At 36.8% G+C, this 15150-nt stretch overlaps 2 protein-coding genes across 3 annotated transcripts; one reads left to right on the top strand and one right to left on the bottom strand.

Moving 5' to 3' along the window:
• The first annotated feature begins 905 nt into the window (after positions 1 to 905).
• On the top strand, positions 906 to 5849 carry LOC114134961 (uncharacterized). Of its 2 annotated transcripts, XM_028001863.1 has the most exons (7): positions 906 to 1211; positions 2031 to 2704; positions 3513 to 3558; positions 3641 to 3732; positions 4163 to 4273; positions 4403 to 4685; positions 4815 to 5849. In XM_028001863.1, exons 1-6 carry the CDS (start codon positions 1188 to 1190, stop codon positions 4410 to 4412), a joined length of 957 nt encoding a protein of 318 aa, XP_027857664.1. In that variant the 5' UTR covers positions 906 to 1187; the 3' UTR covers positions 4413 to 4685; positions 4815 to 5849. The 2 variants fall into 2 exon arrangements, with proteins under 2 accessions (XP_027857664.1, XP_027857663.1); XM_028001862.1 differs by having other exon boundaries at positions 906 to 2704.
• Positions 5850 to 6494: 645 nt separating this feature from the next.
• Positions 6495 to 13460, bottom strand: LOC114135459 (uncharacterized). The gene is made up of 14 exons (XM_028002766.1): positions 11623 to 13460; positions 11486 to 11533; positions 10853 to 11069; positions 10198 to 10273; positions 9337 to 9642; positions 9167 to 9248; positions 9006 to 9085; positions 8518 to 8715; positions 8345 to 8431; positions 7838 to 8091; positions 7606 to 7734; positions 6909 to 7046; positions 6670 to 6784; positions 6495 to 6499 (listed from the first exon to the last, which is right to left on the bottom strand). The coding sequence occupies exons 2-14, from the start codon at positions 11497 to 11499 to the stop codon at positions 6495 to 6497; spliced, it is 1701 nt and encodes a 566-aa protein (XP_027858567.1). The 5' UTR covers positions 11500 to 11533; positions 11623 to 13460.
• Between the last annotated feature and the right edge of the window lie 1690 nt (positions 13461 to 15150).

Consider the following 15150-nt stretch of genomic DNA (forward strand, 5'->3'; position numbering starts at 1 on the left):
AGGACAGCTGCAGACTATGGCTGCCTCTGGGAACAGTAGTGAGAAGTAAGCAGCTCCACTCCAGTAACCCACTTTTGTTGGACCGACTGAAAGTACATTTTTCTGACTGCTTTGGCTTTTCTTGTGCTACACAGTAGCAGCTATGCATACATTAAATAATATCCTAAGGCTGCGCAATACATCTCAAATATATTGTGATCACATTATCAGTGTGCGCAATGTTCATATTGCACAGGACAGTTAGTTAATTATTAATGGCTAATATTTTAGGTGTTATAAAACTGCATTTTACATTAATATGCAATATTTAGCCTGTTGGATAGACTCATGGCAGCAGACTCCCACTCTGGATACATGACATTACCCAAAATGCTAAGATATAAGACAAGGTTGTCTCCATCAGAAGATGTTTTAATATCGTGCAGCCATGCATGTTGGTGTGATTTTTCTGAACTTGTGTATGTAGCCTACAATGGATGGCAGAAACTGGGACAGACGATTGAAATAGCTCTAAGAAAAATGTGTGATATACTTGTAGGAAGTCCTGCTTGCTAAAAAAAAAAAAAATTGATTAAAAAATATTATTTTGCTGTATCTAACTTCAAACCTTAGCAGGTGTTCAGAAGCTATACTCAACAAGTGTACAAAAGATTTTTTTGTCCAGATGTATGGAAGTAAATATGTGCCATCAGAATTTGAATAAAAAATGCCTCTGAAATTTGAATGTTGTATATTAGTGCTTACTTTTTCAGTGTTAAAATAAATTCAGAATATATTTTTAACCTAAAAAAAATTCAGTGTCATTATTTGTACATGAAAAAAAAATTCAGTGTCATTATTTGTACATGGTTGCAATTTTCATTTATTAAAAAAATTCACATTCCTATTTCAAAGTGATCAAATTTTCAATATACATATTTTTCACAGTTTAAATTTTCAGTGTTAAAAAATTCAGCATATAAAAAATTTCAACTTTTCAAAATTCGAATGCAATAATTTCAGTGTCCTCCAATTCAACTTGCTCAAATTCGCTGTCTCAAATTCAACGTCTAAAAATTCGCTGTAAAAGTGGCGAGGTTACTTCAGGTCACAGACATTAGCAATGGATGTCAGATTCCAGGACCCAGCTAATCACGTGACGCAACCGTCATATTGAAGAAATACCAGCGTCACCGAGGCTGGCGACCATGGAGGCGAACGCAAACCCAACGGTGAGTTTAATGCTTTCATATTTCTGTAGTATATTTTATTTTGCGCATGAAGTTTGATACATTACCTTAAATCTTGATTTAAAACACGGTTTTGGGCCGTTGTTAATCTTACACCATGTAGTGCTAGCATATTACTTCTCGCTACCTCCTAGCCCCCCCAGCCCCTCCCCGCTGCCTCTCCCCCAATTTGCCCCGTTTTATTTCTAAAAGAAATACCACTTGCGTCAAGTCTAGAATCTTGAAAGAGAACTGATGGGTGGCGACTTTCTGGGTTGTTTGTATGTTGTCTTAGGTGAGTCTGAGACAGGCAGTCTTACTAAAGTGTAATATTTCAGGAGATGCTACCGCTAATGTACTAAGCTAATATGGCTGCTGCCTTGTGTGCTTCAAGGAGGGGCTGTGATAACTACCGACATTAATTATAACCACAACCCCATTCTGTTCAGCTACTGTATTGTTCAGGTGACTTCATTTATGAATGAATTAAGACATTTATTGTCATTACAACATCATTGTGTGTGTGACAAGTGTTGATATACAATATTAATTTACATTCTTTTTACTTTGCGGTATAAAACCTCGTTCTGTTACTTAGCAACACTATAAACAACTCCCTTTGTTTTTTCAATTGATTTTAACTCATTTTCAAGAAAAATATATGCTTGTAAGTACATCTGTTAACTTATTTTAGATTAAATATCATAATTTAATTTATATTAGCCTACTGTGATTTCTCAATACTGACCTTCTGATTTCAAAATACTTTTTTATTTTACTGACAATTTTTTTGACATGTTTTTTTTTCTCTCTCTTTTCAAGGAACTTTTGCTGGATCATATTTTTGATAGACTCCGTGATCGTTTGGAGCATGTTCTTGAACGTATGCCCCTGGATCTGGATTTCCTGGACTTTATCTGCACTCAAGAACTAGTTTTTTTAAATGCCATGTCTTGTCAGATAGATGTTCCTTCAAATATTTTGGATGCGCTGGCTCATTTGCACAGACTAATTAATTTAGAAAAGCAAAGTGAAGAACAACAAACAACTGTTGTGCATATTGAGCAAGGACCAGCTGGGCGACAACGGATGGTCATATCCTCAGACTACCTTTGCAGTCTTTTAGAACTCCATCTCCCTGTCCCATGCATCGCCAAACTCTTGGGTATATCTAGACGGACTGTATATCGACGGATGGCAGAATCTGGTCTTTCAGTGAGGGCATTATACACCACCATGTCAGATGATGACTTAGACCAATGTGTGAGAGACATTAAATCCAGGCAGCCTCACTCTGGGTACCGAATGGTAAAGGCCCTTCTGCAAGCCAGAGGACTGAGGGTGCAGTATGATAGAGTCAGAGCGTCCATGCATCGTGTAGACACCATTGGAATGGCATCACGTATGGTCCAGCTAGGATGCATAGCTCGACGGACGTACTCAGTTCCTGGCCCTCAGTCTTTGATGCACATTGACACCAACCACAAATTAATACGGTAAATCATTTATCTTTTTCAGTGAGGGGCTTCTAACTTTGAAGTGTGCTTGTTAAATAGATTCAACTCGTGTAGCATTTTTTTTCTTTCATAGCATGTCTTATACCTTTTGGAAATAAAAGCACAACTTTTTTCAGTATTATATACATTGGTGTATAAAGTGTGACCACACCAGCCAGTGTCCTGCATGTTGTGCTTCAATATAGCCAAATATAAGCAGTACCCGATCTTCCTCTGCAGACCTCGCTTCAAATTAAATTAAAATATTTTCTTATTCTAAAGGAAAATTAAATGTTGTAACTCATTAATTTAGGTTATTCAAAGAGTTATTGCAGATGGTGATGACTGCTGGCAGGAAAGATCTCTTGTAGTGTTCTGTATCACAGTCAGTCTAAAGAAGCCTTTGACTGTAAATACTCTATTTTCTCAAGATAGTTTCATGAAGATGTTGTCAGAGTCAGGGTTGCCCAGCATTTTCTATTTATGAAGAATCCTTCTTTGCATAAGTATCTCCAGAGGTTCCACATTTGTCCCCAGAACAGAACCAGCTTCTTTATTAGCCTTTTTAGTTCCCTGGTTCTGATATTGCTGCCCCAACAGATGACGGCTGAAGAGATGAAGCTCTCAACAACAGACCGATAGAAGATCTGCAGCATCTTCCTGCAAACTTTGAAAGAACTTAACTTATTCAATAAGTCCAATTTGCTCTGTCCCTTCTTACAGACATGCGTAATGCAAGAGAAGCAAGCCTTTTTAGTGATGATATTTAATGATGATGATGACATACTGTATTTTCTGTTCTTTTTAGGTACAACATTGTTATCTTTGGTGGCATTGATGGTTTTTCTCGAAAGGTGCAGTATCTTCTATCAATGCATAAAAGCAGAATTTCATAAGCTATGAAATTGACTGTTACATTTTTGCTGTGTTGTGCAGATAATGTATCTTGGTACAGCTCCCAACAACCTGGCATCTACCACACTCGCTTTCTTTCAAGGTTCAGTGGAGGAGTTTGGTTTCCCCCTCAGGTAAAGGTTTACAGTCCATCTTAATCCTTTTGAGCCAAGGATGAAAGATTAAAAGTCAGCATCAACTAACTTTTCTCCAAAATATAGGAGCTTGTTTTATATCAATAGGTTTTGAGTAATGATGAAAAAGTGAAACCTTACCGTAGAACAAGACATTTTCCAATATTATAACTTAGAATTTTGGAATAATATGTAGTTCCACTGTCAGATTATGTCGCTTATAACTATTACTTTTTCATCAATATTAAGAACTTATAGACTTAAAAAGAGCTTGCTGAAAAGTTACTTGTAAGTTAGTTTTGTCTAATCCCCACTATTTTGTATCTCCAAAATATATTTTTGGTTACAAAGAATGTTTGAGCTATGCTAAAATTTGTCATTAATGTTGTAATTATAGGCAAATTATGAATACATTACACACTTATTTTAGGGTACGTGCTGATCAAGGGGTGGAAAATGTGGACGTGGCACGACTTATGTTTATGATTCGTGGAACAGGAAGAAGCAGTTTCATATCTGGAAAAAGTGTGCACAATCAAAGGTTTGTACAAATGACAAGTTTCAATATGTGATGCTTTTCAATGTCTATAGTAACATTACCTTTGTGTGGTTTTCAATATGACATGATTTGAAGGGCAGTTTTTAACCATTTATTACTAAATAATTGAAGGATTGAGTGACTGTGGAGAGATCTGTGGACAGCTGTAACGTGCATCTATTATGATGTGCTACACTACCTTGAAGAAGAGGGATACCTGGACATTTCAAATGAAGCACACCTCTTCTGTTGCCATTATGTCTTCCTGCCACGTCTGCAGGATGATCTGGATACTTTCTGCAGTGGCTGGGACAATCACCCACTTCGAACTGAAAGCAACATGACTCCTAACCAGCTCTGGGTTCTTGGTCGTACACATCATCCAATTCCTGAACCCCACGGTGCCTTGACAGAGGTACATTTAAATTTTACAATTTAATGTGTAGCATGTATACTACCATTCACTTAATTTGTAAAATAGTAATCTACAATGTCTTACTAAGTAAATTTTGAGTTCTTTTGATCCCTTCTTTGTGTTTTCCAGGGTGTACAGATTCCCGGAATTGAATGGGAGGACAGCGGGCTTTCTCTTCACGAAGAGTCAAATGTCACAGTACCAAACTCTAATTTGCAACTGACTGACGAACAAATGGCAGCCTTAAGAAATGCAGTAAACCCAAAAGCCACATCACTGTCATCTGGATGTGACATTTATATTGCTGCAATTCAGTTTTGCGAGCAGTTTTTTACTATGTGAAAGTTATCCATTTTACGGAAGCGTATTGCTATCACGCAGGGAAAAAAATTCGAGCTATCACATTGAGACGTGATAGTTATCTTGTTAAAACGTGATAATTTTATGTCCAGGAAGTGGCGGTATTATGCTAGGCTAGTACAGTGGCTAACAGGACTTGGTCAAGTTTCCCTTCACAATAGCATAATACCGCCACTTCCTGGACATAAAATTATCACGTTTATACAAGATGCGTATTATGTTTTAACAAGATAACTATCACGTTTTAATAAGATACGTATGACGTTATAACGTGATAGCGCTCAATTTTTTTCCCCTGGATTATAGCAATAAGCTTCCGTACCAGTTTCAAAATTCACCATTTATGAAAGGTAAAGCAAAATGCTGATCATGTTACCACAAAGGTGAATTTTAGTGTCTTTATGGTAGACATGTTTAAGAACTAACATGTTCTAAATTTGTAATGTGATTGTTTTTTACTCAAAAGGAACCTAGTAGGTACATTTGTACATTGTTGTAGGACTTTAAATTTCTTGCATTATAAGAATCAGAAAAAGCTTTGTTTGTATTATGCAATTTATTTTCTAATACTTCAAGCATATATGAACTCATCTAAGTACAATCAATAAAATTTTGCATAAAAAACTATTTCAGTTTCATATTTAAAACTGCCTGTACAAACAGTACTCAGAGAAATGAAATACCTACTCTGAACATTGTCACTCTAGTTCCTCTAGTTTTGAATGTGACAAAACTAGAGGGAGGAACTAGAGTAACACAACGTTACTCTCAGTAATACATATGATTACTATGTATCATATGTATTACATAGCAATCATATGTATGGATACATACATATGAATACGTTCATATGTATGTATTCAATTCATATTCAATACATTCATATGTATACATTCATATGTATTGAATCACATGTTCAATTCATATGATATGTAATTATCTGACAAAATCAGAAAATTGAACTGATTCTACATTTCAACAAAACTGTTTCATTTGAACAAAGCTGCTTCACAAAGAACTGCTACAGTTTAAATGTAGATTTTTTTTTTTTAAACAGCATTCAAAGCAAGCCAAAGCCAGTTTGCGTAGAGGAAATGCATGCTAAAAACTCATCACTGAAAGATTTGTAACTCCTGTAGTGACAAGGAATTCTTAGCATTTCGTAGCAAGTGGCAGCTGTTGGGTATTTTCCATGAACAATCTCCACAGACAGACTTGCTGGCAGATTTTCCCATCCGGTCCAGAATTTCATCATTTCTTTCAGTTCAGGTGGTGTGGCTTTGGAAGAGAACAAAGCCACAATCACATTTTCAATTCTAATTTACCACACACCCGCAACTTATGGATAACTTTGTATGTTTGTAAGACTAAAGTAACTGGAAATATTCAAGACAGTTTTACTTTTTATTAAAATCCACATCAGTTCTAGAGCCACATGTTGAGATAGAGCTAGACTGCACAGAGAGAACACACAAACATGCATGCAATTCAACTGTTTGAATTTTGAGCTAAGATTAAAACTGAATTGTGAGGTACCACTGCAAGCAACTAAGAAAAAAATTCTACAGGGATGTTTCATTGAAAAGTTATCTGAAAATCTCCAATCAGACACTGGTAACATTACCATTTGCAATGAACTGTTTCAGATATCCTGAAATGCGGCATCTGGTTTCCTTTGAGCAGTCATCTTCATCACTTCCGTCATCTGTTTCTGGCCAAGTGATATGCTGAAGTACCACCTAAGTTTAGTAGAAAAAACTAATTGTGTTTAACAGAAGTTTGCAAAGAAAATCTTTTATATAAAAGGCATTTCATTAAAACAATAACAGATGCAAAACCATAATTCCCGTTATTTAAATATACCTCTGGACACAGGGAGGCTTCCTCCCTTGGAAAAAGCAGCGGTACAGCATCAGGCCGCCGAGTTACCAGTGACCATATTGGGGTTTCTTTCAAGCCTCGTCTAAGCTGCTTTATTTGTCTTGCGACGCGTCCAAGAACCTATTTTAGAAAATGGTAATAGTTTATTTCTAAACAACTCATTTCATTACAGTCATTGTGGTGCTCTGGTAATTCAAACTAATAACAGGGAACAAAGCAGTATACAGTAAAACGCAATGTGTATAAAAAAAATTTAATTCATGTGACACTGAAGATATGACAATCTTTACAATTAACAACTAATGTAAAAAGATTAATCTTTAAAAGTGAATCACTTGAGTTTTGCAAGACCTCAGAGAAAGTATGAGACTGTTCCTCAGTATAGGAGCTAAAGCTTAAAAAGCTGTCATTTGTCTGTGAGGCAATCTAAAGAAATTGAAATCTCCACAGACAGACAAGAGGTAGAATCTTCTTCAAAAGATTCTACCTCTTACCTTTGATTGTTTATAGAAAACACTTAAGATAAATTGGTGCCAGACTATTTAAAAATGTAAAAACAATGGTAAATCTGCACAATTCTTTATCCTTCTGTGTATCAAAATTGAATTTTAAATAAAATGTAATTAAAAACATAAGTTAAAGAAAAAAATACATGCAGTGGAAATGAATGCTGACTCACTGCATGAAGTAACAGCTTCTCAAAAAGCCACTTCCTATTGTTCTCTGTGGGACAAGGAAGGTCCCATGAATATGCCAAGCTCTGTACTCTTTCCATTTGAGTATCAGAGAGCCTGGATTCTCCTTCGAGCTGCAAAATACATCACAAAGAACTCAGAGGGGAAAAAAAGCAAGGAAGAACTAGAATAGCATAATACACATGAAATTCTATTTTTATGAATTGGGGGGCATACAGGACTGATGGTTTCCCTGATGTCTAGGTCTGGGCAGTCCTCCAGGGTGACAGTTGCTGTTTCTGGACTGCCGCCAAATAGAACATGAATAACAGCAGGACTAAGTCCTGACAGGCGTGGTCCTCCATGAAGGAAAGCGTGACCTATCATTCTGCCAGCCACTAAGAACATGTCACTTTCAACAAGAAAGTGAGAGGCTGATGGGACCCAGTGGCCAAGTTCTCCTTCGAAAAGTCGTGTAACAATGGAGTTTCCTGTTCAATACATCAACAATATAAGAAAATAAGTAATATAGATGCATAAAGACCAATGTTTAACCCTATACTGCCTCACCTATATTTTGGCTACACAGTGATTTAATTGATTTTTAGAAATATTGTACCTTCTTCATATCAAAATGTACAACAATACATGAAACTGAATGTTTGAATTATCATGATTAACCAACATTGAGCTTTTACACATGACAGATGTTTGTGTAATATAAAGTGAACACAAATGACATACCAAAGTTTATAGAAAAACCCGACTTCAATTTTTCCAGTACGGTTGAAAAAAAAAAGCGGTTTACACCTAGTCCAACAGCAACATCTCCTGCAAGGTAAATGTTTTCACAGGTCAAACATACTTCGAAATGAAAACAAGTTATGTGTAAAACCTGTAACTTTTAATTACTTTACCTTCAAGCCTACAATTAAGGGGGCATGCCCATTGCACATTTGGTCGCTTATAGAAGGAAATCAGAGCCATGTCTTTTTCTGCAGGGCTGTCTCTTAAGTCCATCTTCAACAGCAAGGGGTTCTCCATTGCATGTATTTGGAGGAAATGGTCTGCACAGCGAGAAATGGCCTTTGAAGCATCGCATATGGTATACCAGTCTAAGAGGGAAAAAAAATAAGTTAATGTAGTTACAGAAAAAAGTTTAAATTTGACACAATATTTGAAGAGCTTGGGCATCAAAAACAAAAACCAAAGTAAGGTCAGGGTAAAACAAATAAAAACATAAAATGTAACTTATTTTTTTTCAAAAGTGGTCAATACCAAGTAAGCGTTAGAACACATGCCAAATTGGAAGACAATTTCTGTGTAGCTGAAGTCAATGCTTGTGACTACCATTATTTGTGTCCTAAACAGATCTACATAAGCACTTGCTTTCAACCACACTCACCATCACTGCCTGAAGAATATAATGTAGATGGCCCAGGCATTGTTTCATTCATTTCTTCTGTGGAATGAGGTCCTGTACTTCTGAGACAGTATTTATTATTACACTTGCTTTAGACAAAGAAAACCGTTTTGACAAAATTATTATATAAAGTAAATACATACATTTCTCCACAAGAAGAAGCATGTACTTCTATGTCCTCAGTAGGATATATGTTTGCACACACCGGACACTCTTGCATTGCTGCTGTCACAAAGTAATTGGGATATTGTTGTAGTGAAGCAGACATCTAAAAGGCCACTGTATGATATGCAAACATTTAAACATTTCTTACATATGTCCTTTGCAGGGTTGCAAACATCAACACCAGCCACATCAGAGGGCAAGTCTGTTTCCACACATGACTTTATGTGGTCAGTCAAAAAATGCAAGGGAACATCTACTCTGCATTTCTGACACATGGCCTTTGGCATGTTTGCAAATGCCTCGTCATTCAGCTCAAGAGGATCCGTGCAAAGTTGTTCCTGAATAGGGACTATGAACAGGGTTTTCCCGCCGCGACTCACAACCTTCAACATTGTCCCGGTATAGCCATCATCTTCAGGACCAATCAAGGTCAAATTGCGTCTTCCCCATCCACCTACAAGAAACTGTGCATTATGACTTTGCTTCAAATCAAAGCACAATATCAATTTGCTTGACAACCACATTCAGAACAACATTTGGTGATGAAAAAAGTATTCCTATAATTACAATCATTTTATTTGTCAATGTTCCATGTTTTGTAAAGTTAATATATCATCTGCCCACTTGCTCTTTTATGGATGCCTTTGTTAACGAGCTGTTCTACTGCAGCAGAGAGTCTATAGATGGCATGTAAAAGAGTTGCCTTTTAGTCCTCCAACGTTGTGCGCCTACACAAAATTTAAGGATATATGCAATAACATGCAGAGGATCCGTAGATATGGGTTAAATACAGCCATTGATGGGACCAGGAGAGCATTTTGGAAGGGGTGAGGGGGGCTCAGATTGTTGCTCTGAGACCAAAAGTGGTGTAACTATTTGAACAGCATAACTTGTCTGCCAGTTGTATTTCTTTAGAAGGAAGAAATATTTTAAAGTCTCACACTAACAAAAATAATGAAAAGAACATTTTTAATAATATTAACCTGATATCAGCCACTTCATCACCCACCTGCAGATTTGTAAAGCAGCCAACCCCCTGTAATAGTTTCCAGCTTTGGAAAAAGAACTTTAAGCGTCTCACCCAGCTGTAAAAGAAATATGTCAAATTAAGACTCATCAAAAATGCAAATATACAGTGATTGTTCCTAATACAATATTAATACATGCAATGACAGCCCACTTCATCAGATCAACTTGAAATGTTCAAAAATGCAAAATGACATAGCCAATCAGAGAGCAGCATTATTGTAATCAGGCTTCTAGATGAGCTGCTTATGTTCAAATAGAGAATCAGAATGGAGAATAAATGTTATTGAGGTGAATTTAATGGATCCTGCATTCAAAACATAAGCCTGAGTAATTTAGAAATTACAGGTCACCAGTGATTTTCACCCACATACATCTCCAAGATTTCAGGCTGGTGGAAGACAGACCTGATATTTAATGAGTGGAAGTTCTGAGTGGAAATATCTTGTTGATACCAGAGCCTAGTGCAGACTTGATTGACAAGCATCAGACAATAGAAAGGCAACATGAACTCAGAGAAGAAGTGGTCCCAACCAATGTTCTGCTAAGACGGAGAGCAGAGCTATCTTTAGGGCTGACACAATAGATTTATCAGACTAGTCCACTGTTTAAATAATTGTGGCATTATGAGGAATTACCTCGTTGTGCGTTATGCTCTCATCAATGTGAGCTGCTTTCCGGCCCAATCCCGCTTTCATGTGTATCAGTTGATCATCTTCTTTTGGCGTTTTTTCGTAATGTTTTGGTAGTAAATAAAAAACCACATCTAAAGGTTTCATCTTTTTCGCCGGGACCAGGCTTGTTGGAGGAAATCGTCGTTTTCCTCTTCCCCTGTTGTAAAGTCCAGGAAAAGATCTGTTGCACAGAAATTTGAAGATAACCAAATTATATTGTTTATTTCATTTCAAACATCACTTTGAAGACATAAATTATGACAAATTAGACAGTAGATTCAAAGAACCACTGAGTAATTTAGACATACATTGCATAATACAAAATAATAAAATACAAGGATTATTCATATGACCCAGTTCAAGAATTATAACAGTAAGTCAATTTTGATAGAAATTGACTTACTATTTCTATCCCAAGTCCCAAAAATGTAATATCTTTTCTGAGAGATTTACATTGTGATGATTAGTTGGTGCAACAAAAGGTAATAATATTTTATGCCATATCAAGACATACAAGTGGAATTTTGGAAAACAAATAAAGGTCTTTATAATAAATGCTTCAAAATTGAATTTACAATAAATAAAGTTGTCATTTACCTGCTCATTTCCATTTGGACAGATGGTTCAGTTTGAGGTACCCTACGACTGTTGGATGACAGAATATATTAGTATACTGCTATGATCAACATATTCGAAATATACATATTCATTAGGCATAAGGGCAACAGTTGAACCTGGCATTCTGGTTGGTGAGGTCTCCTCTTCCTCCACTTCGTGGTCTTTCAGTTAGTAAATTAAGCAAGTGCCTTGCAGATTCAACAATAGCATCCTGACTACTCTGTAGTCACAAAATATATAAAAGAGAAAAGTAGCAGTTGAAAAAGGATCACTTAAAAAGGAATTTACACTTTATAAGAATGATCACTTTTACTCAGGAAAACTCTGTGCTGTAGGGTTGCCACCTTTCAGAAATTAAAATAAGGACGCATGCTACGCCCATGTCACCCTTCTTTCATATGGTGGGATGGCCGGTGGAGTGAGACAGCAAGAAATAAAGTTATGTGCAAATATGTATGTGAAGGCTGGTTCCAGATCAAATTTACCACGGGGGCCAGTAGTCAATGTTTTTTCATGGGGTTATTTACAAAAGGATGAAACAAAAACAGATGTATTAAATGATCCCTGATCTAGCAGATGGAAAGTGTCATTCTATTTCACTAGAGAAGCTAAAACTGCAGTACCATAAGTTTTAAAGAACAAAGAGACAGTATAATTTCTTCAGCTCCCCTCTTAATTTTTTAAAAAATTGCTAGCATTCATCCTCACTGACACTGTTCAGCCTGGGATGTGTGTCTTCCCCCCTCACGTCTGCTAGGACATGGTAGAGTATCGGTTGAGGACGTTTTAAAAAGACGCAGGTTGAGAGCGGCTCACCACGACTGCTAAGCTCCTTTTGTACTGCACCGCTGGCGGGGTCGACCCAGGTCCAGCGGTGCAGTACAAAAGGGGCTTAGTGTCCGTCTCTAGGCAACCGTGACATCATCATTGGTCCGAAGCGTTCTGGGGTCCTTGCTAGCTCCCGCCACAATTTAGCTGACCTTAACATATCTTGTGCTTTATTTTCGTAATTATTGTTACACTAAATGTTTATATGTGTGTGATAGGTGTTACTGTCGGACATACAGAAATACGGAACAAATAGCGTCTCGTATACGGGGCGATTCGGTACTTTACGAAAAGGATGGCAATCCTACTGTGCTCTTCTCCCATTAAAACTGTAGAAACTATATCAAACACAAGTAAATCCACAGTTTGGTAGGTAACTGGTATTTTGGATGATGTTGTAATGACAATAAATGTCTTAATTCATTCATAAATGAAGTCACCTGAACAATACAGTAGCTGAACAGAATGGGGTTGTGGTTATAATTAATGTCGGTAGTTATCACAGCCCCTCCTTGAAGCACACAAGGCAGCAGCCATATTAGCTTAGTACATTAGCGGTAGCATCTCCTGAAATATTACACTTTAGTAAGACTGCCTGTCTCAGACTCACCTAAGACAACATACAAACAACCCAGAAAGTCGCCACCCATCAGTTCTCTTTCAAGATTCTAGACTTGACGCAAGTGGTATTTCTTTTAGAAATAAAACGGGGCAAATTGGGGGAGAGGCAGCGGGGAGGGGCTGGGGGGGCTAGGAGGTAGCGAGAAGTAATATGCTAGCACTACATGGTGTAAGATTAACAACGGCCCAAAACCGTGTTTTAAATCAAGATTTAAGGTAATGTATCAAACTTCATGCGCAAAATAAAATATACTACAGAAATATGAAAGCATTAAACTCACCGTTGGGTTTGCGTTCGCCTCCATGGTCGCCAGCCTCGGTGACGCTGGTATTTCTTCAATATGACGGTTGTGTCACGTGATTAGCTGGGTCCTGGAATCTGACATCCATTGCTAATGTCTGTGACCTGAAGTAACCTCGCCACTTTTACAGCGAATTTTTAGACGTTGAATTTGAGACAGCGAATTTGAGCAAGTTGAATTGGAGGCCACTGAAATTATTGCATTCGAATTTTGAAAAGTTGAAATTTTTTATATGCTGAATTTTTTAACACTGAAAATTTAAACTGTGAAAAATATGTATATTGAAAATTTGATCACTTTGAAATAGGAATGTGAATTTTTTTAATAAATGAAAATTGCAACCATGTACAAATAATGACACTGAATTTTTTTTTCATGTACAAATAATGACACTGAATTTTTTTTAGGTTAAAAATATATTCTGAATTTATTTTAACACTGAAAAAGTAAGCACTAATATACAACATTCAAATTTCAGAGGCATTTTTTATTCAAATTCTGATGGCACATATTTACTTCCATACAGATGTTTTACTACATTATTTAGTACCTGCAATAATAAACCAAGAAGAATGCAGAAATTTTCTGATATTTTTTACAAAACAACATAAGCAGCCTCTTATCTGGGGGTTGACAAGCAGATGGCAGCCATGAGGTTTACTTAATTATAAAGTTAACACTATAATTAAACAAACCTATAACAATAAACAAGAGAGAATACGGCTGTAAAACCAGGCAACATATGCAATAATACTCTAAAGGCTTTCATAGTTTAGAGAATTATTGACTTCTTTGCACTGGATAGATCTCTACCAATATGTTATTTATTTGGACAAAAAATATGTTACATACTTGACCTCTTATTGAACCTTGGTATATATCTATGTATCCCACCTCTTTGCTGTATTTCAACCTTTTAACTTTTGTGCAAGCTCTCATAAGCCAAAATGCTTAAATAAGGTCAGCATAAGGTTGCCCTTTGATGAACAACGCCTCTCCAGATGCCAGCTCAGGATAGGGACCCGAAAAAATGTAAGAATGAGGGAATTAAAAAATGGGTGGATGGATGGTAAAAAGCAAAAATCATGCTGGCTTACTCATCTGGAAAATGTATACATTGATTTATTAAAAGCCATCTGATCATCTTTTATTTCACCAGTAAAACAGTTCAAACAAAAGCCCTGCATCCTTTTGTCCCCTGCATAGTGCAGATTAAATTTTGTCACTGCTAGTGTTTTATTTTCTTGACCTGTCTGAGCGAGTAAAGCACTTAGCCACCAAAAAACAGCTCAGTGTAATTAGATTTAGCATCCAAGAGAAGAGATCAAAAAGCCCCACAGACAGTTGCATCAGTGACTTAGAAGTTCTGTGTTGATTCTTGCTTTATGCTTATTTCCTCAGAGGCACAGAGTAGATGAACACATCAAGGTGCGAAATAAATATCGCATGATGGGAAGTGTGTAAATACTGCATTCTCTAAACTGCCCCACATACACTTCTCCACACAGACAACAACTGCATGTCGCTGGGATGAAAGCGGTAACTGGCATCTGAGATAAGCAAATGCCTTTGAGCAGCGTCCCTCACATCCACACCATTGCATTATTGATCTTGACTTCTCATAGCATGGGGAGTTAGCAATGCTAGCAAATACCCCATGGTAAGCATTAGCAGATGAGCCACGAGTTGTTTCATTTGTGCACAATTTTGAGAATGCCTGAAAAGAAAAACGAAAATATCAACCAGTTTTGAGTTTTTCCTATTTAAACATATTCATGTATTGACTGTTTATGATGTAGTATCAAAATACGGCAGAAAGGATTTGTACACATATACTTGATGATTGGGTGAATATGGCAGAAATTCAATAAGGTCTGTTGGTTTACTCATATG

The sequence above is a fragment of the Xiphophorus couchianus genome, chromosome 20, assembly GCF_001444195.1.
Source record: "Xiphophorus couchianus chromosome 20, X_couchianus-1.0, whole genome shotgun sequence".
NCBI lineage: Eukaryota > Metazoa > Chordata > Actinopteri > Cyprinodontiformes > Poeciliidae > Xiphophorus > Xiphophorus couchianus.